Source organism: Hemibagrus wyckioides, linkage group LG15, assembly GCF_019097595.1.
Source record: "Hemibagrus wyckioides isolate EC202008001 linkage group LG15, SWU_Hwy_1.0, whole genome shotgun sequence".
Classification (NCBI taxonomy): domain Eukaryota; kingdom Metazoa; phylum Chordata; class Actinopteri; order Siluriformes; family Bagridae; genus Hemibagrus; species Hemibagrus wyckioides.
Window position 1 is genome coordinate 785,991 of NC_080724.1, and position 26,841 is coordinate 812,831.

Genomic DNA, 26,841 nt, shown 5'->3' on the forward strand with positions numbered 1-26,841 from the left:
AGTGAGGAAAGTGAGGAGAGGTCTGCAGTTGTGCAGAGAGTTTAGGGAATGATGACAAATGAGCTAAATCCTTTATTTAAAATAGCTTTTAACAAATTATTACATCACCTAAAATCAACAGTAAATCACTTACTCTAATGTAAACAAAAACGCATAAGGCCACATGGAAAATGTCCTGAGTTTCAGCTGAGGAACCTGGCTACGACTGCATGATAGAAATAAATAAATCACACAGACATGTGCTGAGATCAGACACGCTTTCTGAAATTTCTAAACATTCTCAAGTACAGAATAAAGATTTATTAAAGAACTCTCATTTTACATCTCAGACAAGGTGCTTAGTGAAGCATAGTTTTTTTTGGTCATTCTATAGATCAGATAAAAGCCTTTAATGATTTGGAAACTGAATTATGAACAAACTCATAATAGGAACGAACCCTGGACCTGATCAGTCAATAAACCGTGAAATGCAGCATTTCTCCTGTAGGCGAGACGTAACAGACACCTCTGTTCCTCCAACACTGCTGATGTGCAGAATACGATACACCACATGCTCGACAGGTCTCTGATCAACATGACCATGCTGTGGATTTCTTCTTCTTCTGCTGCTTGGATTGTGTGTGAAATGCTCAGGGTCATTCATATAATTTCACTTTATCCCTCATCCTCTGACTCGGAGCAATTGCCTCTGGGCATCAGAAGAGGGAGCTCCATGTCTGGGTTTTCCCTGGCTGGCAGTGATCTTACTGTAGATCCATTACCTAAAAAAAATAACAACAGATAAACATGCTTACATTCACTTCAGTGAAAACCTCTGTAATTAAATATATTTATACATATACATACACACTGATCAGACATAACATTATGACCACCTGCCTAATATTGTCTCGGTCCCCCTTTTGCTGCCAAAACAGCCCTGACCCGTCGAGGCATGGACTCCACTAGATCCCTGAAGGTGTGCTGTGGGATCTGGCACCAAGATGTCAGCAGCAGATCCTTTAAGTCCTGTAAGTTGTGAGGTGGGGTCTTCATGAATTGGACTTGTTTGTCCAGAACATCCCACAGATGCTGGATTGAATTGAGATCTGGGGAATTTAGAGGCCAGGTCAACACCTCAAACTGGTTGTTGTGGTCATCAAACCATTCCTGAACCATTTCTGCTTTGTGGCATGGTGCATTATCCTGCTGAAAGAGGCCACAGCCATCAGGGAATACCGTTTCCATGAAAGGGTGTAGATGGTCTGTAACAATGCTTAGGTAGGTGGTACGTGTCACAGTAACATCCACATGGATGCAGGACCCAAGGTTTCCCAGCAGAACATGACCAAAGCAGGACACTGCCTCCGCCGGCTCGCCTTCTTCCCATAGTGCATCCTGGTGCCATGTGTTCCCCAGGTAAGAGACGCACACGCCCCCGGCCATCCACGTGATGTAAAAGAAAACGTGATTCATCAGACCAGGCCACCTTCTTCCATTGCTCCGTGGTCCAGTTCTGATGCTCAGGTGCCCATTGTTGGTGCTTTTGGTGGTGCACAGGAGTGAGTACAGGCACCCATGTATAAATTAGCCTTGACCGCCCATGACCCTGTCTCCGGTTCACCACTTCCTTGGACCATTTTTGATAGATACTGACCACTGCAGACCGGGAACACCCCACAAGAGCTGCAATTTTGGAGATGCTCTGATCCAGTGGTCTAGCCATCACAATTTGGCCCTTTTGGTCAAACTCACTCAAATCCTTACGCTTGTCCATTTTTCGTGCTTCAACATCAACTTTGAGGACAAAATGTTGACTTGCTGCCTAATATATCCCACCCACTAACAGGTGCCATGATGAGGAGATACTCAGTCTTATTCACTTCACCTGGCACTGGTCATAATGTTATGGCTAACCAGTATATAATCAGGATAAAAATATACAGTGAAAAATATTAACAGAACTAATGTTTAGGTCATAATTAGGGATGCAATAATACCTATGTAACAATGATATTGTGTTCATTTACTCACAAACAATACTCCAATACAAACACCCAATTCCATGTCATATAAAGTAACCCAAGCCCAGTGTGATGAACAATCGACACAAAATGACAACAAATTGACATATTTCATGATTTATGATCAGTCCATACAACTGTAAACTGTGAAAATGGTAAAAGAAGCACATTCATAAAATACAAGTAACCTTAGTAAACAATTAAATATTGTTAATAAAATTAAATAAAAATTAGATAGCTGACGGCTGGCCTGAGCATGCGGAGCAGGACTGACGTGTGGTCATTAAAAATGAGTGCAAGATGTGAAGAACTGCACACACAGTGGAATTGGCTACGTATCTGTACAGCACAGAGACATGTCTGTATAAATGAGTACATCCATACTGGTTCACTAGGACACAGACTAAGAATACCATCAGTCTAAAACTCTCTTGGGAGCTATATATAGCAAGAAAAAAAGCACACAGACAACTTTTTTTTGTTAAGTGCTAGTTTAAGTAGAAAGAGGTCATACTGAAGACTTCGCTGTTCAGATATCTAGGGGAATACTTCGCAATTCACTGCACCTTGCAGTTATTTTTAATGCCCATGCTAACTGATACTGCTGTGCATTTTGTCCTCACAGCTGATGTGTTGGAAGCAGGAAAAATGGACAAGCGTAAGGATTTGAGCTTTGAGTTTGACGAAGGGCCAAACTGTGATCAGTTTGTTTTGTAATCTCCAAAACTGCAGCTCTTGTGGGGTGTTCCCGGTCTGCAGTGGTCAGTATCTATCAAAAGTGGTCCAAGGAAGGAACAGTCCTGAACCGGCGACAGGGTCATGGGCGGCTGAGGCTCATTGATGCACGTGGGGAGTGAAGGCTGGGGAGTGAAGACGAGCTACTGTTGCTCAAACTGCTGAAGAAGTTAATGCTGGTTCTGATAGAAAGGGGTCAGAATACACAGTGCAGGACGGGTCAGGGCTGTTTTGGCAGCAAAAGGGGGACTAACACAATATTAGGCAGGTGGTCATAATGTTATGCCTGGTCGGTGTATAAAATTACTTAAAGAAAAGTCACAGAGTCATGTTTAATGAAACTGTCTGAAAGAATTGCTGCTATGTCCTCGATAATAATAAAGAAAAAAACCCAAACCTTTGCTGTAGTAGGTCTTGAGACCTACGTGTAGTGAGATACCCGACAGACACACAACAAACCCCAACCAGTTCACTGTGCTCATATTATCTCCCATAAATTCTACTGCAAGCAGCAAAGTGCACACCTCCTGTAGAGAGAGAGAGAGGGAGAGGGAGAGGGAGAGGGAGAGGGAGAGGGGGAGAGAGAGAGAGAGGGAGAGGGAGAGAGAGAGAGAGAAAATGAAGAAAAGAATCCCATTTTCATTTCCATTTATAAACACGTGTGGGTTGTTTTTATTTTCCAGGTGGGTGTTTTGATGATGGTGGTGGAGAAATGCTGTCTGGACTCTCACACACGTTTAACTGAGTTGGGGACAGTGAAGGCTACAGCACAGGATTTTAATGATTTTTCCTTCAGTAAGCCCTGTGGAGGGGAACCAGTGAAGAGACTGTCCCATCAGAATAGAAACATTTCATGATTAGATTAAGGAGCTCAGTGACATTTCCTCCTGCCTAATCATGACAATAATCCCGACCTACAGCATCCAAGCATTTTTTTGTCTTTAATGTGGATCTAGTCCAGAGGTGTGTAATCTCATCCAGAAACAGCTGGTGTGGGTGCAGGCTTTCATTCTAACCGAGCAGAAGCTACACCTGAGTCTACTGCAAGCCAAGATCAGGTGGACTCAGGTCTGCTGGCTTGGAATGAAGACAGAGAAACTTCTCTTAACTGACTGTCCACACTACCTGCAAAAATTAATAGCCAATAAATCCCAGCAGCTAACATCATCATGGTTAGTGATCAACAGAATATTATCAACTTGCATTGAAGAGACTCCAAACCTTAAAGACGCAACTCTTTAATCGACAGCTAGAGATGTCTGAGAATCAGATGCTATATTCTGGGCTCTGGTTAAAAAAACTGCATTTCACTATTAATAATCTGCTTTAATTAACATTGCAATAATTTCTTAATAACATTAAGAAAATAATGCTGGATATTGCTTATTCAGAATGCTCAAATGATTCAATAATGATCCCACACCTATCTGGTCCAGGCCAATTCCCATCCACGAGCTATCTCTCCTCTAGCACATGACTGCTACTAACAGAGGGGAGACACATGCTTTGACTAAAACACAAAAGGCCAGCCAACTGCATCTATCTAAACTGCTGCTCATGCTCAGTCACGGGGCAGTGCAATACACTCCGAGCGGAGAGCTATCTGCCCTGTTCCACAATCATAAGCTTATAGATACCTGAGATAGACTGATGTCACTCCAGTTGATAGAGGAGAGAAATGGTATGTCATAAATCCCACCAAGAGCGCACTTGGAAGTGGATAAAGAAAAATTCTCATGGGAAAAGGGTTAATGCTAATTTAGTGTGTACGTTCACCTTAAAGATGCCTGCGATGGAGAGCGTGAGACTAGAGGTACGGGAAACAAGCAGGAACTCGGAGAATCCGAGCCCAAAGGCCAGGGAGCCTCCCAAAAACAGAGCGAAGAGAGAGTAGAGCAGTGGATGGAGCTCATTCACCCGGAACAGCTTCTCTGTTGTAGCCAGACTCAGCCCTACACACACACACACACACACACACACACACACACACACACAGCTCGACAATCTGTGATGAACTTGGGTTTGTAGCATGTCACACTGTGGATTTTAAAGAGGAACACTATGGGATCAAATGGGGAAAATGGTCTTAGACAAACCTTCATTGAACATAAAAAGAGGAAACAGCCCCATGAACATGATTGGCTGCAGGTGATACATGGTGTCTATAGGGTTCTGGAGTCCTGCATTAGGGGAAAGAACATGCAGTACATCTTTAAAGGCATTGCTAATTGAGGGTTTGTTTTTTGTCAAATAAGCCCCATATTAATATTTACTCCTTTACTCCAAGCTAAAGACAGGGTGTAATGGTTACAGACATTACTGACTGGAAGACTAAATCCTTTCAGCAGTCAGGAACCTGAAAGAAAAATCCATCCTGAACAACAAACTAATCTTTATAATTAACACATGCTGATCAAATCAATGGCATTTTTACTAAAGAAATACTGAGACATTTTTTTATTTACTTTCTTTAACATTTTGGTCTATTATTTGGTCTTCATTCTCCCTGAAAGGATGACTGCAGCAGGGCTTCAGTCCAGTGCTCTCACATCATGTATACTGTATATTGTGCTCAATATACATATAAAAAGTCCAAGGCTTTATCTCTCATGCCAACACTGCTGTCAGTGTCATGTAATCTCACAGATCACTAACTATCCGAGACAAGTCTCTGCTGTCCCATGTGTCTCAGGAATAATGGAAAATTCAGCACCAACCAACAAATAAGCACCAGACATGATAAGCACAAATATTTTAAGGGTTCAGGGTGGATTTTTTATTTAATCACTGAGCTAACACTGGCTAATGATTTGTACTTTACAACATTCATTTGAGTTTTTCATATTTTAAATATTTTTTATTAATTATTTTAATATATATTATCAATTTATTTTGTTATAATCATTTTTTTTGTTCCCCAATCTTCTTACTGAGAACACAAAGCCCACATTCAGTTCCCACATGGAGTCAGACTCACCGAGCTCTGCCTTCTGCATGAGGAGCTGTGTGAGGGTCCAGCGGATCCCACCGATAAAGGACGCCAGCAGGACCATGATGAAACCCTCCAGGTTAAACTGAGTGGATTTAAGCGTAAACATAAATAATCCACCAGCTATCAGCAGCACTACCAGGATCAGGAACGGGTTCTGGAGGGGAAAAAAATAAAACAAAAAAAACACAAAGCCCTGAAGTGCATGACGTAACTAATCAAACACAAGTCATGTCATGGCCTCACAAGGCAAACACAAGTCCTTCACTCAAATCCAAAACAGCAGGTACAGTGATAATGTGATGAGTGAAGTGCACTTTGCTTTTCTTCTTGAGTGTGCTACTATCACGTTTAGGGGGGTGGTCAACTATAAAAGCTGTGCAAAGCCCAGGACAGGTGAGGGGCTCTGGAGGGTTTAATGGTCCTCCAACATACAGAATATCTGAAAGATGTCTTTTTGCTCAAACGGTTTAAAATCTAGGCCTGTACATCCTTTGCAGCTCATCGGATTAGTTTAACTGCTTCGTTTTTATGCTAAGATCTTTCATGCCTTTTAAGTACGAGATCTTCATTGTATTTGTTGTTTTTGGAAGCAGTTACTATAAGAAGTTACTAATTTTGAACATCTGGTACAGAGAAATATATGTGGTATGCACACAGAAAACAGCAGTGATGATATCTGTTGGGATTCTATATGGTCCAAAAAATCCTAATCATCAATTAATTCAGTACAAAACGGTCCACAGAATGTATCTGACTCCTAGGAAGCTTTCCTCATCTTCTGATAGTAATTTCTGTTCAGGAAACTCTATAGCCACCTACAGACACATGTTTTGGGATTGTCGATATATCATGCTGTCCTAAGCTTCTGCTTTTAAATGATGACTTTCAGTTTCTCTCTGTCCCATTATTCTCTGGATTAACTGCAGCTAAGAAAACGCTCGCCTTGCATTAACAATCTCCTCCCTCTTAAGCTTGATCACACTGGATGTGTTCTTTCTTGAGACATCATTTAACTGTCGTTACACCATAGTCGTCTGTAATTATCTCTATCTGTGATTGTACTGAATGTGATGCAGAGAGAGTGTTTGTTTGGAAATGGTCACTGAGCTTGGGTGGGATAGTCGGGTCAAAATGAAAAAGTTCAGTGTGTGTTTCACTTCGTTTCTCGTTGATATGTTTCTGTAACACTTCATAAAAATTTGATTAAAAAAAATCTTCCATGCCCTCTGAAAATTTGAAGTATAAGTATATGTAGAGAGTCTCAGGGCTTTTAGTTACTTGTAATGATAATGGACAAATATTAACATGTGTGTTGGGCCTTTCCCTGAGGCATGCTGATTCTCTCTCATTACAAAGAAGGTAGTGCAAACGACTAGCAGGAGCTAGGAGCACAAAAACACACACGAGCTGATACACCTTAAAATATATGAGCCGTCACCCTTCACAGATGATGAAGAAAAAAAAGATATTCTAATTATATATTAGAGTTGAGTGAAAAGCTCACCGGTTCCTCCAATTTGAAGAGCAAGGAGAAAAACAGGATGAAGAGCACAGCAGAAGACTTGGTCATCGTGTATCTGCAGGAAAACACACAGTGATGAGATGGTTTTAAAACACAACACATGTACCGGTGCAGACATGTGATCTAACCCTAAACCTGTAGCTAGACGAGATTTACGGGATTTTAAGAGCGCAAACGTCCTAGTGGGGTCTGCACACATACTGTATTCAGTAATTAAATACTGCTCCCGTCTTCTTCTTCTTCTTCTCCCTGTATGTCTGAGCAAACAGCACTTAAACTCAGAAAGTGCACTGAATGAACCGGATGCCATGCTCGTGCTTTGTCTACTCAATGCCAACACAATTTAAACATTTATTTATTTTTCTTTTAATGCAATGTCATCATCAATGGATTTTTCATGGAAAGGTCAAGGCAGGAGAAACAGGATGTTCCTTAGACTTTTACATTATTACAACAATAAATTCTTACAAATTTTCAAGTGTCAACATTAGAAGCTATAAAAGGTCCTTCATTTTCAAATTCAATAAGATTTCTACCATTTTTCCTGGTGAGACATTTTGGAATTCTAGATACGTAAAAGCATCGATTAGAGCTGTTAGGAGCAGAAGAATCCATTAGTATATGCTTAACAATCATTCCTGTTTTACAGAAATCACATGCTGGAGATCTCCCCTGGTCAATAAAAATGATCTGATCCTGTCTGGATTTAAAGGGTTAATGATTCAAAGGGAAAGGTGTGTGTAGGTTTTTTTTTTTGTATAACATCGTCTTTATTTTATTTTTTTTAAATGAAAGACAGCACAATATAGCCTGGTATCCAGCAGAGGAGATACTGAAAGGTTGTCTTTGTAAACTGTCCACTTTAGCTAGGATTTTATTTGAACTATGTTATGCATCATGAGATTCGGGTGACAGAGCTTTCTGTCAGAGATTTTTGGACAAACAAACAAAAAATACATGAATACCTGACACACACACACCCCACACACACCTTCTTTACATTATTTTATCATTAGTTTGTGCTTTTGCATAGGCTGAAAGGTTTTTTTCCACTTGTGTAACTACATTTCTACCTCTTTCCCTTCCCACACACCCACAGCCTCCATTTTGTTTTCTAGTTCTGCTTAATTACATGCTGCAAGGCAGATCAAAGAAAGACTGAAATTACACAATGATTCAGACAGAGCAATCCTTAAGAGCTGAAATTCTGGTTATCATCCACCTAAAACTCATACTCACAGACTGATAGTGATGAAAAGGAAGCTCCAGTTGGATAGTCCAATGTCCAAAGCTGTGGCCAGTGCTGAAAGACAAGGCAAAATTGATGTCAAACAAATGGCCTACTTCTGCAGAGTGTTTCAACATGAACAGAGGAATCTGTGAAATAATAAAATGCATGTTACGCGTGTGTTTACACTGGACTTAACATGTGTCCACTAGGGAATTAATGGTCACCTAAAGGACATCTGATATTGAAGTATGACTATTAGACTGCATTCTTTACACGTTGCCACACACTCACAGCCAGCGTGGACTTCAGCCTAGTTTAAATCCTTAACCTGATTAAACTACTTATCTTATCACACTCACCTCAACTGCATTATAACCAACTGACCAAAAACAAGGACAATGAAAAGCCCAGGTTTATGTGCATGTATCCTACCTGTTGGTGCCACCTTGTAACAGTAGTCCTTCCAGCTGAGAGTGACCCTAGTCTTTCGTGTCCAGCACTGCATAGCACACCGTGTCATCGCAGACAAGCAGAATATAATGATGAGGTGACACAGGGTCATGAACAAAGGATAGTGGAAATCCTGTGGAGAAGAACAACACCATCGAACTGGAACATGGATCTGAGACAAAAAAACAAACAAACTAAAAAACCAAGTATGTGTCCAGATTAATTTAGATAAAGGTCAAAAAACGTATCTCTACATTTCAGCCTTTCATCCAGACAAAGATGACTTTTTTTTTTATACGGCATGAACAAATACATTTAGATAAAAGAGGACAAATCTGAAAATATTGTTTTCATGCTGTAGAATAAACTGAGAAAAACAAGATATTCAAAAACAAGATTTTTTTTATTAACGAGAGTCAGTGATAAGACCCAATCGACTCAAACAAACAAGATGGTGGACAATGCTCTACTGCAGTTGTTACTCATAAATGTCTGATTTATTAAGATTAATGTCACTTTGTCCAACCTTCAGAATGCATTTTGTTCCAAAAGGACTGGAATATTCCCTCACAAGGACATAGTCACATCAGTTCATAGAGATGGAAAGTAAATAAAAACCTAACAGAAATGACACAGGCCAGAACTTCTCACACTTTTGTGCATGTGCAGTGTGTTTTAGCGTGAAAGAACAATTTTGTGGACAGAGAGAGTTTTAAAATGAAATAAAAATACAGTTTTCATATCTATTGTGAACATACTCTTACTGTGTTGAAAAGTTGTTCATTTGTTCTGATTACAGCAGCAGTTCTCAGAATAATGTGCCTTGTATTCCTTACCTTCATGAGCCACTTGTTGTAGAAAGTGATCCCGATGGAGAAGACATAGTAGAAAAGGACCAGGCTGACGGTGCGGAGACCTCGACAGATGTTGGACATTGGGCACGCCATCCTGAGCTTCTGCTCACCTCCACGCAGCAGTTAGGAGACTAACCTTAGTGAAAGAGGGATTTAAAGACAGGTCACGGAATAGTAACAACCATTATACCCACTGAGTCCAACAACAACTGTTACTCTACGCTCCATGACCATTATAAAGAGTCGAAACAGATGAAGAAAGAAGAAGAAGAAGAAGGGCTATAATGCAGCACTTTTTGTAGATTTGAGCTTTAAGTATAAATTTCAGAACTTTTGCTGAATAAAACGTCAAATCGTCCATCTCTCATATTTTAAAAGACAGGACACAGCTTCGGAAACCAAAAATATCACAGCCGTGATAAGAATCAACTTCAACATCAAATTCTGACAATGCCAACAATAAAATGGTGCAGAAATAATCCTGAGTGAATCCATGAAGATCTTCACATTTCTGTAAACTTTATATTCCATGCAGCAGCACCAGCTGGACACTGGTCATTCTGTTAACGTGTCTCAGCAGGGCTGCTGACCTCAGTAAGGTTAACAGTGGACGTTTGTGCTGCAAGTTTTCCTACCTCACTCACAGCATTCTCCTCTCCAACAGAAACGCAGCAGCTTTCAGTTCGGACACTAAGTGACCATAACTGTCCAGTGTCTCCGCTACAGCGCATCCACTCGCCACAGCCGTCTGTCCCACCTGAATATTCAATAGCACACTCTTCTCTCTTTAAGTGCACTCCACAGAGGGCAGAAAGAGCGGTGTCTGGACCTGTAATAGCCAGCTCGATGTCCAGCACCGTAGCCGTTCACATTGCAGCCATGTTCCTCGCGCTGCCGCTTCGCTCCGGTGACGTGTGCATGCAGCGCACCCTGGGATATATTGACTTAGCATATTACACACTGTTAATTATTTATCGTTAACAAATTATCTGGAAGTATTTTACATGTTTGTTTGTTTGTTTTTAATTGCCATAACAGTTCAAAGTATCACATATAAAAGTGTATTTAAGTGCCTTAAATAAGAATGACAAGGAACCGGAAGTTTCTTTTGTCGTGTTTTGGGAGTTTTATTTCAGTGTTGCCAGATCCGCATGTTTAAAACAATAGAGAACTGGAGTTCGGGGCTGACGTCGTTTGGAATTTTTCATTTTGTGTTGTGTAGGATTGTATTTGTGAATGTTTGGCAACCCGCGTTCAACCGGAAGCCGGAAGTCGGAAGTCGATGGCTCTTCTAGCGGCTGTTTGTGAGTGATCTCGAGTGTGCTGATTGCAGACATTTGGTAAGCAACTTGTTTATAATTACACCACTGATCATGTTACTGATACAAACACACAATAATATTAAACCTGTAGCTGTGATGGATTAAAGAACTCGATATTTACAGAAGCTGTTTAAAAGCTCCCGACTCGAGCATGGCGGAGGAAGACGACGATCCTGGTTTTGATGAAGAACTGGATGAAGGTGGGAATGGTGTGGATGCGGCTCATGGCAGGAGGAAGAGACTTTTCTCCAAAGAGCTGCGCTGTATGATGTATGGCTTCGGCGACGACCAGAATCCCTACACAGAGTCGGTGGATATTCTGGAGGATCTGGTGATCGAGTTCATCACGGAGATGACCCACAAAGCCATGTCCATCGGGCGCCAGGGCCGGGTCCAGGTGGAGGACATCGTCTTCCTCATCCGGAAAGACCCGAGGAAGTTTGCCAGGGTGAAAGATCTGCTGACGATGAACGAGGAGCTCAAGAGGGCCAGAAAAGCTTTTGATGAAGCCAACTATGGCTCCTGAGTGTCATGTACAGTGTGATCGTGTTCTTCAGGCAGCTTTAATCATATGACTGTGATCTGATGAAGGTGCTGCAGGAGCATGTGTGTTCAAATCATTGGAGACTTTTATTCTTATTCTCTATCTTTGTACTTAAACTAAATGCTTGAAGTAATCAAACATTTCTCATATTCGTTCATCAGTGAGCTGCACATGTTATTTTATGTAAACTGACCAATAAAGCAAGAACAAAATACTGAACACCTACTGATTTTTTTCATAATATATAGACTTACACGTTCTTTTGTTCCTCAAAAATGTTTGAAAAGACATTGGTGTTGAACTTGTGTGTTTTTCTTGTGTTTACACTCGCTCCATTGGCTGATGGGTTAATACCAACGGCTTCACAAATAATGCAGGTTAAAGGTTTTGTTCCAGACCGGACAGTGGCACCTGGACAGTGCTAGGGTTTCATTTCCCAACCTTCCAGTCAGTGTCCCAGAGTCTAAACCACTAACACTGACACTAACACTAAACACTGGTTTAGCTTGATGATATTCTTAAAACCTGTATACCAAATGAAAGGTATGCCGAATGAAATTTGGATTATTGCATGGTTTAATTTGTATATTCAGTGTGACCATGTAGCAGCAAACATTAACTAGAATAATCAGTAATCTTTGTTTCAATGACACTGGGGGGAGAAAAAAAAGAAAAAAAAAGCTTTATTGGCAACCTCCTCCAAACAAAAATGTACAAACATCAGACCAACTAAATACGAGCATGACTTTTATTATTATTTTTTTTATTCCGTTCTTTCAAGCATTTGTTTAAATATGGTGACGTGTAAGAGGTTTTAGCATTGGTCTAGGCAGCGATAACAAGCTGCTGATCTAGTCTAGATGTAGACTAAAAACGCCCAGCCACGTGCGGTCTACCACAGTATGATCTATTTTGCAATGTAATATAATGGTGCTGCAAATCACACACCACCACTTGGCTCTTCTGCTCCTCCAGGAACATGCAGGGTTCTCCCAGGAGCATGAGCATCATCATGTGTTGCACCTTAGCAGACCTTATTCGGGTGTTCGTCTGTATGTCTGTTGAAGCGGCATAGTTGTCGAGATGGACGATGAGAGGCAACGGACCAGATGGTAAGGGGTCATGAATGAGTTTGAGGGGACAGGGTTGAGTTGACAGGGGGGTTAAAGGGTAGAGGAATGTCCATGAGTCTTTGTTTTACTGCACATTCTCCATCATCTTGAGGAATTCTGAAAAAAACCCCCACACACAATCTTATTAAAAGTACACACACACACACATATAAACCCTCATACATTCATCAAGAGTCTATAATACACTACGAGGCATAATGACTTATCAAAGATGTCTTACCATCAAAGTCCAGCATGCCATCATTGTTTTTGTCTCCGTCCTTCAGCAGCTCATCAATCTCGTCCTCTGTGATAGACTCCCCAGTGCTGCGGATGATCTCGGCGAACTCATCTCTGTCAATGTAGCCGTCTGCGTTCCTGTGAGAAAGATAACGAGAATGAATCAAATAAGATTCTGGAAGATCCTTTTTTACTGTAAAGTACACATAGTTGGATTACAGTACATACTTGTCAAACACACGGAAGCATTCTGCCAACTCTTCCTCGCTCTTGCCGGCCTGGTCCTCCTTTAGGAGCCTCACCATCATGACCAAGAACTCCTCGAAGTCAATGGTACCGCTACCTTGGATTTTACAGCATGAGATAAAACCATATCAGTGTACACATAGCAGTGCTGAAGGACTGAAGGACAGTGTTCTTTTGTGTCCAATTCCATGTGGTAATTTACTCTTTTACTCATTCAAGGATTTTACAGTGTTAATATATTAAAATAATCTGGTATTGTTTTTACCATTATTAAATGAATAAATGTCTTATGGTCATAAACCTGACTGACTGCTCAATTAAATTTAATCCAAACTCAAAAACAATTAGGGCCTTAAATAATATTAACCTGGACCTCATGTATTCTGTGTTTGGAAAGGTCAGGAATGAAAAGCTCTATGAACAGTTTGTTAAATAATTTAAAATAAAAAAGTTTTATTTGTTTGCTTTTTTTGTTTGTTTTGTTTTGTTTTCTATCTTTTTCCCTGGCTTCAAAACGTTTCAGAGCCGATAAAGTGTGTTTGGTTGATCTTACCGTCCTCATCGACTTCCTCAATGATTTCATTTAACTCCTCTCTGGTTGGATTCTGACCCAGCATCCTCATCACGGTACCCAACTCCTTGGTGCTGATGTCGCCGCCACCGTCGGTATCAAACATATCGAAGGCAGCTTTGAACTCTGTCGTTAAACAGGACAAAACATTAGCACTGCGAATGCAATTATTATTGCAATGACAAAATCTATTAAATATGAATAAAGCGTATTGTTGTCCACTCACCGGCGAGCATCTCCTCGCTCAGGTAGGAGCGGGCCTCCTGTTGCGCGTCAGTCTACAGAACGGCATGACAGAAAGTTGTTCTTGAAAAGTTCTAGAAAGTTGTATTTATTCTCTCTCTCTCTCTCTCTCTCTCTCTCTCTGTGTGCGTGTGTGTGTGTGATCTAGCCATCATTCTGTAGGTGCAGCAGTAAGGTGGTTTCAGAGAAAGTGATGCGAAAAACAGGGCACTTGTACTGAAATAACGCACCAACTGCGCACACAACTACTGCATCTTCATCTACTGATGAAAAAAAATTATTTTCATGGGTTGTCTGTTATTAGTAAATCATTTGAGCCAGGCAGTTTACAGTGGGCCAGCACCAGGGACAAGTTGTTCTCTTGTTCTCATTTTTAATGTGAATTGAATTATGCTGACTCAACAGCTGCATTAACAACCTTCGGGCCAGAGCGCACGAGCAGTTGGTGAAACCTTCTTGCTATTTTAGGGATCAACAGGTTTTATCTTTCTGACCCTGTGCCTGTACATGGTAACTCCGAAACTGAACTCCTGGAATGTGTTGCCTAAGCATGTCACCGGTCACACACCCTCTCTGCTGACCGAGTCCAGATCAAGTGGCACTTCGGCATCAGTCTTCCATCCTTCCTGGCTTTTTCCCCTCGACACCATTAAATTATGACCACAGCATCTTTATTTAAATTCTTTCATCTTAAATGAAATTCTTAAATAATACAAAGTCACACTTTCCAATGAATGACCTAAAAATCTAGTTATTATATATTTTTTTCTCTATGAGTCTTTTAACACCTGAAATGTTTTAAATTGACAATCTCACAGATATATATATATATATATATGTATGTAAATATACCTACCTGTAATCATACAAGTATTCTAAACACATAAAATAAGATATAAAACATCATTGAACGCCACCATTTCCCCGAGATTAAACCGAAACCTTCCTCTCTATAATTTACATATTTAAAAAAAATTTTTATTTTGGCTATAAGCCATTAGCAATCCTAGACATTTATTTATTTTGCTTCATGCTTGATTTCTGTGATCTCTTACCATGGTTGTGGATTAGTTTTCCCACTATTATCCACCAATCAAGCCCAAAGGAGTGGTCAATCCGCGTGCACCTCAACAGATAGACTAGACGTCAGTGGAGAGTTCAGACACACTTTAAACAGGTCGGCCGAGGCCACGCCCACTGACCGCCAACGACCATCCAGATACACGGTGCTGAACGCGTTTCCGAAGCCACGCCCACCACGAATAGCCAGAATTAGAATGTTGAACTTTTAGGGTTCTGAGCAGTCTATATCTAAATCTGAAATGTGGGGTCTATATGGGCTGAAAAAAGGTAGCTTGTTTTTGATTTGGGAAAAATAAACAAATCTTACATCTTTATGGACAGCAAATGATCCGAGGGGTCAGTTAGTTGTAAATAGAGTACGGAGGTGGAGTAATAGTATCCTTGACCCCAAGTTATAATGTAGGCCTACTGTACTACTAACTGTTTTATTCATTAATTTATAAACGCTTTATCCTGGTCAGAATTACAGTATGGATAATATGCCAGATGCAATTACACAAAAAAAACTTGGCTATTTTTACTGACCAAGGCAGGAATGTGAGAGCTGTTAGAGCCAAGCAATGTGAAAACAGGGACATTTTCATAGCACACAGAAAGGAGATTTGGAAAAATCCACACTTTGTGTTTTATGCTGCGCAGCCATGACTTGCTCAGACTACTGCAGTGTTCTACAGACACTCTGCTAGTAAAGATTACTAAAGAGTTTAGCATGTTGTCATGGTCAGTAATTGTAATTTATATGAATATCAGGCTGATTATTTGTTAGGTGAACATAAACTCAGGGGAGGTGCTCTGCCCAGTGTCATGAGCAGAAATAAACCCCAGTGAAAAAGTGCTGTCATGCAGAACTTCAGTGTGCCCTGAATAGCAAATGATATTAATGCTATGTGAGGATGTCTCAAGCTACGCCCCGCCCTTTCCAAACAAACAGCACAGCTCGCTAGCTCAAGACATCACACTCCTTGTATGGCATGTGTTTCCTGAGCGGGGAGTGTCTGTTAGTGAGTTCGAAGGAGGGGTGATTGGATGTGTGTGTATGTGCTGCGAGCTGCAGCCAAAATCTAATAGGGTGAGAAATGGGAGGAGGTAAAAATGATCAGAAGTGCAATGTTTTAAAAAGAGAATTTAAGAGGGTGGTGTGCACCACAAGAGTAATGGCAGCCTGTGGTAAAGCATTGCAACATGCCACACGGAGGACGCTGCTGAAGATGCTGCCTGATCACCATTCACATGAGAGGAAAACATGCAAGAACCCCACACTAAGAAGAGAGAGAAAAAGAACACATGTCTGGGTTTACCCTCTCTTTTTTTCCATTTTGGATGAACATGACACCTCCACACACACCTTAATGTGATGTTTTGGTAAGTTTAGTCTCTGTAGTCACATGCATGGCTGTGTGAAGATCCCTGAACATCTCTTACTTCAGGAGGTAAGTATCGGGGGAGAAAACCGTTATAGAAATATATTTGGAGAAGGAGACACTTGGCAAGAACATGGAACATGCTGTTAGTGCTTATAGCTGAAGAAGCATAGGAGCACCAGGGAAGGAAAAAACCATGGAGCCACTCTGTACATCATGACATCAGAAACCTGATTACCTTGAAGCTTTGATCTGAAGGGGTTAGATCAGATAGGAGCATTGCTTGATCAGATTCTTTACAGTAATTGTTAATAATAAAACCTGCTTCTGCTGTTGACAACTGTCATATAGTGAAAGAGTAGACCTTAGAAAAAAGCACATAACTGCACAAATTCTTCTGAAATTGTACTACAACCAGTAGATGGTGGTACACCTCATTTACCATGACAACAAGACAGAAAGGCAGACCGAGTCTGGTTTATTTAGAAACACTACAGGGTGGGCAAGTAGGGCAAAAGGAGGGTCAAGTTTTCAAGTGGTGGTAGATCATGTGTCATGAAGAAGCTGGAGCATAGGGGCAATGGGGTGGGGTGTGTGTGGGGGGAAGGGGGGTTGAATGTAAATTTCTTTTAAAGGGGTTTGATAGTTATTTATATCCATTTCCACTGTCCCAAAGAGAAAGCTCCAGAAGGATGCTGCCACTGTGTCTTCCCATCCCTTCCACATTGTCCATGAGTTTTCTTCCACGACTTTTTCCACAACCTTCTGCCAGGTTGTTTTATGAAGTTTGCTGAATTAGTGTTGGAGGCCGAGTGTGAGTGGGTGGAATGTGGCATCTTTACTGAACATTCTCCATCATTTTCAAAAACTCTGAAGAAGAAAAATCCAAAAAAAGGAGAATTACACTGATGTTATTATACCTTTTTCTGGCATGTATGGATTTCAAACCTTTATTGTGTAATCCTGTAAAAATGTTTATACTAAAACAGAATATGACGTGTGTGTGTGTATGTGTGTGTGTGTGTGTGTGACTTGTGTAAATGCAAACATAGTTTGTATTAAATTAAGATTATGCATACAATAAAAAGGAAATTTGTGTGTGTTTATATGACTGGTGTTGATTTTACCATCAAAGTCAATTTTGCCATCTTTATTTGTGTCTCCGTCTGTCATAAGCTCTTCTATCTCCTCCTCTGTTATTGGCTCTCCAGTGGAACGTAGGATGTCAGCAAACTCCTCACGGTCAATAAAACCATCTCCGTTCCTATTTTTTTACACACAAAGGAAGTGAACCTCCGTGTAAAGCACATTCAGAGTTTCAGATAATTTCCTCTACATCAGTCACAGCTCAGAAATTAGTACATTTCTATTAGAAAATAGTTTAAAGAAATGAATGGTGAATAAGTATACAGTCCACTTCTGCATAGTATGAACAGTCTAGTATGAACATGGATAAGAGATTCTGTAATAAAAGTAAACTAATTAAATATGGTTATTACATTAATGTCCTTATATTAGAATATTGTGAAGATTTCTCAACTATTCAATCTTAAACTCATAATATGACATTTACCCAATGTTTATAATTCACATATTGAAGTGTGTTTAATGCACTCGTGTTTTATAAGTAAAGTTGAACCCTGTCTATGGAGACTTTTGGGACACGTATTTAAAGGACATCGGGATTTCTCATGCAGATTTAGTCTATTGTACTACAGCAGACTTTACAGAGTTAATCTACAGTGTATGGTTTATCAAAAACCACATTACCACATTTGTATATTAATTGCTAATAAAAGTGGACTGAATTCTATCCATTTTAAGAAGGGGTTAGAGTGATGACTGGATAAATCAAGTCCAGAAGACAAAAATCTGGTCATTCCTGCCTCGGTGTTAGAACCATACATAAACAACAACAAAAAGTCGTCCTTGACCCCTTGTTGAACAGACACAGTTAGTGTATCCAGTGATAGTAGTTTCCATACTTGTCAAAGACACGGAAGCACTCAGACAGCTCTTCCTCGCTCTTGCCTGCCTGATCTTCTTTCATCTGTTGCACCATCATCACCAAGAACTCCTCGAAGTCAATGGTGCCGCTGCCTGATGCAACACAATTCATTTTATTTTATAATCAGATCAGATTGCATCTGCCCAATTTAGAGTGAAAAATAATTCAGGGGCTGCCATGTTTAAAAAAAGAAGGTTTTTTTTTGGTCAAAAGCACCAGGTAAGATCTGATTATTCAGATAAACCCATACCATCTTCATCAACCTCTTCAATGATGGCATCCAGCTCCTCTCTGCTTGGATTTTGACCCAGCATCCTCATCACGGTTCCCAGCTCCTTGGTGCTGATGTCGCCGCCACCATCGGTATCAAACATATCGAAGGCAGCCTTAAACTCTACAGTAACGAACAAACAGAATCATAGCATGAAAATATGATAAAGATCATATGTGAGAACATGATATCTGTCTTAATTCACTCCTTAATCATACATAATCATCCATCTTTAAATATATATGTCAGCATATTTGTATGATTTGTTTGTGTCTGCATGTGCGTGTGTGTGTGTGTGTGTGTGTGTATGCCCCAGTGGCTTAAATTCTACAGCTCACCAGCGATCATCTCTTCGCTCAGGAAGGAGCGAGCATCAGTCTGGGCTTCAGTGGGCTGCAGAATGGTGGAGATGAAATAAAGAATGGGTTTGAGGAGGAAAAGAGAAAGACAGCATGATGAACCAGTATGGAATGATCGTGAGGTTTGACTTGATGGTGTAGGAAGCACACTTTTTACCAATGAATCTCCACTAATGTGATTAAGACACAGTGAGTGTTAAAGCCCTGAACTGAAGTTTCCACAGAAAAGCAATATTTCTTAAGAATAAGAATAGTGCATGCTTTAATTCTATATTTTAATAAATATTTTAATAGTTAATTTGATGAAAAATAATTAGACTTAAGGTATCATGTTAAGTGTATACTGACAACACATCAAGAGCTGAAGTGGTGATTAAACCTCTACATTATTACAATACATTTGGTTTTAAAAAAAGATAGCATGAATTTATTTTATTTTTTTTTTAATTCATGAAATGATGCAAAATGAAATGATCAGGGTTGATCATCATCATGAATAATATTGCAGATCTGTACATATTTTCCACTAACACCACCAAAGTGAAACCATCCTGCTTTATTTAAAAAGATAGATGTTTTATATTTTATTTCTTGTGAATGGCATCATATCAAACACATTTCATTTAACATTGGCACTGAACCCAGGCATCTGAAACCTTCTGTCTGTTTACAGCACACACACACACACACACACACACACACAGCTGAGTTTCTTCTGTTTCAGTGGGAAAGGAGCGACTTCTTTTTGACTTGATGACAATTAATCCACACATTCATCTTCAAACAGATTCCTGATTAACGTTACTGATATCACCAAGAGCAGGAGGATACATAACCCTTCAACACACCTGGTACCCTTAACACTTGAGCAGATTCCACAACTGTGTATTCAGTTCACTAATATAGCCCTAATTAATTCCCTCAGCAGCCAAGGAGTGTTCCAGAAGAAGAAGACTGGCATGAAGATAATGCTGCTCCTCCTCACATGGCCTCTTGTCTTTCACCTCTGAAATTTTCAAAGCACAAATGCCAAAGTGCACATTGACGAGACTCTCTCTCTCTCACCCCCCTCTCTCTTTAGCTCTGTCTCTGCCTCTGCCTCTCTCTCTCTCTCTCTCTCTCACACACACACACACACTATTGTAGATCAGACAAATGATGTCCTACTCTTTATCAGATTCAACAGTTATTTTCTTAAATCCGTAGCACAAGGTGTCTGATGTGTGATCTACTAAATCAGATGGACTTTACATCACTCTGAAGCGTTTCCAGAGAAGGTCTAACATTGCAATTTTCTCTTCATATAAACATCACACTGAAAACGTTAATATATCATCAGGAGGAGAACAGGAACTCAGAAAAGCAGAAAAGCCTGTTTGTTCTTTGATTAATTACACCTCACGTGGCACTCACACCTCCATCATGATACTGACACCGGAATGACGCTCTATAAACCAATACCACATCACAAACAGTACAGGACCGAGGAGAAATGTACAGCTTTGAGCATTTGGTGAAAGACCTTAAAAACAGCAAGACGGTTGTCCATTCTATGTTCAGATGCAGCATCTTCAACACAGTCCCAGCCTAAAAAATCTCTATGGTTGCTCTTTAAAAGCTCCCAGGAATGTTCACTCCACATCACTAAACCATAGCCCATTACAGCACTCTTACCATGTCGAGGGCCTGTTGGTTACACTGAGTTTGATTGAAGAACAACAGAAAGAATAGGATCTTTGTTTCCCACAAGTGTCCAACCCAGGAGCTGCACACTCCCCTAATAAGTACCCCTCACTACGTCTACCTGTTTTCAGGATTGGGCTAGAAGCTTTAGACTCAGAACGTATTGACCAATGTGTGCCCTGCATCGATCAAAAGCACCTCCCCTGTCCTTGCATCCTACTTTAATACTTTACGTCCCCGGAGAAAACTCTATTGACCCATATTTAGATAATCCCCTAATGCCATTTATCAAGAAAAAAAAGCGGAGGGCGGGGAGGGGGGGCTCACTGAGATGTTATTTTAGCAGTGGATAAACAGAGATTTTTCCAACAGCAGATGGACGACTGTCATCACACACACACACACACACACACACACACACACGTATGCTTTTATCCAGTGAAATAGGAGAAGGGTACGATTTGTGGAGCTACACACATGATATATTTCTTCACCAATCAGCTGTTTGTATGGAGGTGTCTCTGTAATGCAGGTCAGAGGTCATTACTTCTGCAGTAATGCTCTGAAGTGAGACAAAGGGATGTCCCCATGAGTCACAACCAAAACATATCTTTATTCTCCACTCAGGGAAACTTATGCTGGACTCAACATGCATTTAGACTGCAGCATGCAATTATCCACACAATATATTACATCTAGTACACATCCATCCATACATCCATCCATCCATACACACATCCATGCACATGTCTGAGGGTCAGTAATGCCATAAAACAACAAATTCCACAGGCTGTGTGCATGTGCACCAAATAGCACAGCCCCAGTATTATTGCTCAGCACACATTAATGCACATGCATGTTTTTTACATACATGTTTTTTTTTTAACTGAAGCTAGTCCTGATGTCACTTTGGTCCTAAAGGTGATCATATTCAATGTAAAGGACAACTTAGTGAGCTAGTGTGAGAGTTGACTATGCTAGAAATCTTCAATTCCAATATATATTATATTAACAATGTCCCTGTTTTGGCCAAAGTTTCTTCATTGTCTGCTCTCACGTGTCTGAGATATTTAGTACCACAACAACATCTCATATTAGTACCATCAGCCACTCATCCCCTTCTCCACATCATTAGTAATCTACATGTGCAGGATCTGGTGTCATGCAGTAATCCATAGATAGAGTTTCCCTTGCTTTTGCTCATTTTTCCAGTTTCAGAGCCCAGGCAGTATATTAGCAGTGAAATAAAATGTAGATATAATACACGCAAATGAGCAAGACGATTAGAAAAAGCTATTGTCAAAGTCATAGCTATTTCCTATGGTGTGTTTATGGGTAATTTTGATGGTGTGAAATTAAGACATCTCAGGCAGGGACTAGCATGGTGGCCCAAAAATAATTGGTCGGTGTAATCACTTGCTGTGAATGTGAGGTGTGAGGATGTTGGTGCCAGAAATGTATGCTAATTATGATCGCTCCCTCTCTCTCTCTCTCTCTCTCTCTCTCTCTCTCTCTGATTATGACTCTTTGAATAATTAGATGAATAAGGAAGTAACTGGGTGTTCCTTAGCTACATACACACGGACCAATCCTCCATGGAAACCTGCTCGTATAACACAGGTGTTAAGGTGACAGTAATTAGCTTAATTATTTAATTGTCTAATTTAATTTGCAGTAGAGTCAGGAATTCATGTCATGGGGAATGAGGAAATTTATTTAACAAAACTACCATGTGGTCTGTACAAGGGTGAACCCCACATGCATCCACATTAATAATATTAATAAATGTATTGGTTATTAAGTTATAGTATATCAGGCATTACAATAAAAAATGCATTACATTTATTGTTGATTGCAGTTACAGAGTACAAAATAATGACGCATTTAACACTGGACTTATAAAACTAATCAAAATAGTGCATGTTAAAATTTAATGTTTAGAATTTCAGGATTTACACAGAAACAAAGCAGTTTCCTACTGAAAGTCTACCCTTCAGGTGCCAAGTGCTTTAGTCAGCAGTAGCCGTGTGTGAGACAGTGAATAGTGTCCTGGATCTAGTTTACACGCAGGATAATTCTCTGCAAATGATAGAAGCCAAAACCCATCTAGCTTGATGTTATTTTTTTATTATTATTACAGAGGTTTGTTAGAGATCATCTGTTGTGTTAAATAAAATCTAAGTGCTGCTACAGCCTGTAGGTGACACTCAGGATGACGTTATCTATCTTTACATGACAGCTAGCGATGTACTTATACACATGTATGAATTAACATGAGCTAGCTAACTATGTAGTTAACATGAGGGAGGTGGTGTTCACATCATTTAAAAAAATTCCTCGGATACATCAGGTTTCTTTTTGTAGATTTTTTCTCTTATTTAACTTATTTAGTCACAGCAGTACTCAAGTCAACATGTTTTCTACTCTTCACTCTGTACTAGAGACACAACAGAAACGACATTTTACTTCACATTAAAACCAGAGCTACCTGAAAGCAGGTCCATGAGATGAGGTTTCTCCACAGAGGCTGAGTAACACTGAAATGAGATTTAACAAAGTTGTTTATCTTATCTGATGTTTATAATCAGAGAGTTTGTACGTATGTCATGCTAAATATCTGTGAATATTCCTTTGTATTGATGGGACAATATTTTATTGTTTTGTTGTCAGGTATAACATTTCAGTCTGGATGAAATTACTGACACTCTACACAATCACTTTTATTTTATTTTTATACAGCCTGGGTGGGACACTACTGTGCACACACACACACACACACACACACGCCAATTTAGAGTCATAATCTACCGACTGGCATGTTTTTAGGAGGTGGAAGAAAACTGGAGAAACCACCTTCCAGACAGTCAGAGCTCAGCATCACAAATCAAATCATGTAACCTGCCTAAGAGCCAAATAAATACTCCAGCAACTACAGCTGGTGATCTAAACCTTCACTGTTCTCTCATACATGCCACTCCTGGGTACCAGTGATCCTGACTGCTTCTGCACCCCACACCTACCTGATCCACCCTGATGCCCTACTTCTGGTGCGAGTCTCATCACTCTCACTTCTGCTGAGGATGAGGATGGGTGATGTTCTCTTCTGATCCTGGTTCCTCTCAACGTTTTCTTCCTCATCACAGGGGGGGTCTCAGGGAGTTTTTTTCTTGCCACCATTGCCTCAGGCTTGCTCATTAGGGATTTGTAAAAATGTAAGATTTATCATTTTTATTCTGAATTGTTATATTCCTGTCCAGTATTAAAAGTGCTATATAAATAAAATCTGTAGCTCAAGTGGTTAAGTTTCTGGGTTGTTGGTCAGAAGGTTGCTGTTCAAGTCCCAGCAACCACCATGCTGCCATCACTGGACCCCTGAGAGAGGCCCTCAACCCTCCCTGCTCCAGAGTACTGTATCATATCTGACCCTACGCCCTGAAAAGAATTTCACTGTGCTGTAATGTATATCTGATGAAAACCAAGGCTTCTTCTTAAAACACAACTGAATCATCACAAAGAAACAATTTCTCATCTTTTTCCGTACATTTCATTTTTAAAGCAATATTTCAATGATATTCAGTAAAATTCAGAAATATCATAGTGGTCTATTTGAACAGTTGTATGGTGAATTTAAGTTGCTGCTGTAATGTAATGCTGAAATATTCCACATTTTTGCCAGAGCAGGATCTTCACAGAGGTTGTAGATATGTACCGTCTCTCCTGTGCTACTTACTGCAAATTAATCAGAAAACATTTTTCAAACCCCATGCTTAATACTTTGGCCAAATCGTCATCTCCAAATGTTTCCTGATCCCTCAGACTTTTGTAAATCCATGCACTCCAACTGACCAAGAGATTCAGGAGATTTTTTGCAGTGAAGTGGAAGGTTTTAAAAGCCGTGATTTCTGGGCTTTAGAAGAATAAATGCTATTCAAAAAGATATTGGACAAATATCCATTACTGAATAAAGCCCATGTTTACAGCCTCGGTCACATGACTTACCACATAGGCTTACAGAAATGATATAAATTGAAAAGGATGTGAAAAGGTAGAGTCAGTATTATTTTATTTGCAGAATGCAGTCTTCATTTTTTTGGAAAGCTTTTGGTTCCCTGGAGCTGTTGCACCTGTCCAGGTTGTCCAAATGGTCCAGAGTTGAATTTGTAAACTAGATTCATTTAGAAACCTTCATATAACCACGTTCTGTTTTTTCAGGATGATTTTCATTTGAAGTCCTCAGAGGAGTGAGGAACAGCAAACACATCTCTGACTTTAACCTGGAAAGTGTTTTGTTTTGATGCATGGCCTTTTGAATCCTTCAGCCTTTCAAATATGCCATGTTTATGAAACGTACAATAAAGCGAGTCACGTGGACTTTTAGTTATCGTGTTTGTCTCAGTGTGTACTAAGCTCAGAGAGAACAAATGATCAATCAATGCAAATGAATGGGTTTTAGGGAAAAGTAAAGCTCATTCAGTTGCCTGTCACTTAATGTGTTTGTGCAGTGCCCTGTGTTGCTTAGAGCCATGTATATGGGAGAAATAGGCTACAGTGCACACACACACACACACACACACACACACACACACACACACACTGTTTATAATGATTTGACAGCTCAGTTAACAGGCATCTCATCTCCTTGAGGATGTGTTGTAACTCCAGCCTTAAGGCTTAGGCTCAGGTGACTGACAGCACCAGATGGAGGACAGACTCTCTCTCTTTCTCTCTAACTCACTCTCACTTGATCTCTCTCAGCACTCCTTTTTTCCGCACTCTATTCTTGGACATTCTTGAGAGGAGCAGCTGTAGCCTGGAGACCAACTTGAGACGTGTTTCAAACTAAATAAGGGAAGCAGGGTTGAGACCCTCCACCTCGTCCCCTCCTCAAAGCCTTCCAGCCATGTGTCCTTGAAGTCAACAGTGCTGCAAGAGTGGGTCAAGCCGGATTTTTGGCATTCTGGTACACCACTTGTATATTTCTAATTCAAATAGATCATTTGGGAGCATTTTATAACAAGCTTTTGGCATCTCCAACACTGCTGTCAATAAAGGCCAATAAAGTTTAATGCTGCTATAAATCTGAGCAGGCCAGCACATGGACGACCGTTTCATGTCTAGAAATGTAAAAACTTTTTACTCATTTTACTCATTACCATGAGAAAACTTTCATTCAGTAACTTTAAATTCAGGTAAATAATCTGTTATTGGATTGATCGCACAATCAGATTGAAAAGCCTTGATATAAATATCTCATTCAATCCAACTGAGATGAAATTGTGACAGATTTGTAGGTGGTTTAGATGCAAAATAATCCAGAAACAGGAAAAATACCCATGTAAGATGTAGCTTGAATCAGACTATACCTTGCGCACAGTGCAGATGTGTTTTTAATGTCATCTTATGTTTTACATAAGTGGAAAGAACCGGTCACTGGAGAAGACTGTAATGCAGAAGTACATGAACATTTGAATCCATTTACAAAATTTAGAGTTTAAACAGCGCTCTTAAAATCTGCAGTCAAATGGAATTCATTTGGATTGATGAAAACAGGGCATGTGTAGATATGAACACAGGTCGATAGGAGACTCGTGTACTGCATTTCTTTGGGCATCACAGATTTGTTTAGTACCTTCCTTTAATTATAACAAAATAAAATAAACCCTATTTAAAGATGATCACTGAATAGTAATGTTAGCTAGAATACCTTAAAAGAGTAAGAAAGACAAAATGAAAGGAGAAAGGAAAAAAAAAAACTGTTAAAAGTTATAATAAAAGGGATGAGAGAGAAAGTAAAGTGATGATTCTCTGGAACAATATGATCTGATCTTCATTTCAGAACATGCAGTAAAACATCTCACCGGAGCACATTTTAGCTAATAGTCAACATTTTTCCCCCTTTGTTTCAGATTTCTCTAAAACAAGACTAAATTGTCAAAACTAAAGTTAAAGTAACTTTTCTAAAAAAAAAAAAAAAAAACAAAAAAAAAAACACACACAACAACAACGCTTGT

At 39.9% G+C, this 26,841-nt stretch overlaps 4 protein-coding genes across 9 annotated transcripts; 1 reads left to right on the plus strand and 3 right to left on the minus strand.

Annotated features, from left to right (window-relative positions):
- Positions 1 to 59: 59 nt before the first annotated feature.
- Positions 60 to 10,878, minus strand: slc35c2 (solute carrier family 35 member C2). 5 transcript variants are annotated; one of them, XM_058409422.1, is made up of 10 exons: positions 10,423 to 10,878; positions 9,770 to 9,923; positions 8,916 to 9,066; positions 8,492 to 8,555; positions 7,235 to 7,307; positions 5,716 to 5,884; positions 4,835 to 4,918; positions 4,515 to 4,690; positions 3,136 to 3,265; positions 60 to 761 (listed from the first exon to the last, which is right to left on the minus strand). In XM_058409422.1, exons 2-10 carry the CDS (start codon positions 9,878 to 9,880, stop codon positions 655 to 657), a joined length of 1,065 nt encoding a protein of 354 aa, XP_058265405.1. In that variant the 5' UTR covers positions 9,881 to 9,923; positions 10,423 to 10,878; the 3' UTR covers positions 60 to 654. The 5 variants fall into 5 exon arrangements, with proteins under 5 accessions (XP_058265405.1, XP_058265403.1, XP_058265402.1 ...); XM_058409420.1 differs by having other exon boundaries at positions 8,916 to 9,105; positions 9,770 to 9,918; positions 10,432 to 10,877; XM_058409419.1 differs by having other exon boundaries at positions 8,916 to 9,105; positions 10,432 to 10,877.
- Positions 10,879 to 10,963: 85 nt separating this feature from the next.
- On the plus strand, positions 10,964 to 11,872 carry taf13 (TATA-box binding protein associated factor 13). Of its 2 annotated transcripts, none has more exons than XM_058409424.1 (2): positions 10,964 to 11,127; positions 11,233 to 11,872. In XM_058409424.1, the coding sequence occupies exon 2, from the start codon at positions 11,261 to 11,263 to the stop codon at positions 11,633 to 11,635; it is 375 nt and encodes a 124-aa protein (XP_058265407.1). In that variant the 5' UTR covers positions 10,964 to 11,127; positions 11,233 to 11,260; the 3' UTR covers positions 11,636 to 11,872. The 2 variants fall into 2 exon arrangements, with proteins under 2 accessions (XP_058265407.1, XP_058265408.1); XM_058409425.1 differs by having other exon boundaries at positions 11,070 to 11,127; positions 11,217 to 11,872.
- A 447-nt stretch (positions 11,873 to 12,319) lies between these two features.
- On the minus strand, positions 12,320 to 15,228 carry tnnc2.2 (troponin C2, fast skeletal type, tandem duplicate 2). Its single transcript, XM_058409423.1, has 6 exons — positions 15,121 to 15,228; positions 14,049 to 14,100; positions 13,805 to 13,948; positions 13,234 to 13,348; positions 13,007 to 13,143; positions 12,320 to 12,882 (listed from the first exon to the last, which is right to left on the minus strand). The coding sequence occupies exons 1-6, from the start codon at positions 15,121 to 15,123 to the stop codon at positions 12,851 to 12,853; spliced, it is 483 nt and encodes a 160-aa protein (XP_058265406.1). The 5' UTR covers positions 15,124 to 15,228; the 3' UTR covers positions 12,320 to 12,850.
- Positions 15,229 to 16,970: 1,742 nt separating this feature from the next.
- Positions 16,971 to 20,954, minus strand: LOC131365640 (troponin C, skeletal muscle). Its single transcript, XM_058409359.1, has 6 exons — positions 20,822 to 20,954; positions 19,127 to 19,181; positions 18,768 to 18,911; positions 18,495 to 18,609; positions 17,637 to 17,773; positions 16,971 to 17,379 (listed from the first exon to the last, which is right to left on the minus strand). Exons 1-6 carry the CDS (start codon positions 20,822 to 20,824, stop codon positions 17,348 to 17,350), a joined length of 486 nt encoding a protein of 161 aa, XP_058265342.1. The 5' UTR covers positions 20,825 to 20,954; the 3' UTR covers positions 16,971 to 17,347.
- Positions 20,955 to 26,841: the final 5,887 nt, after the last annotated feature.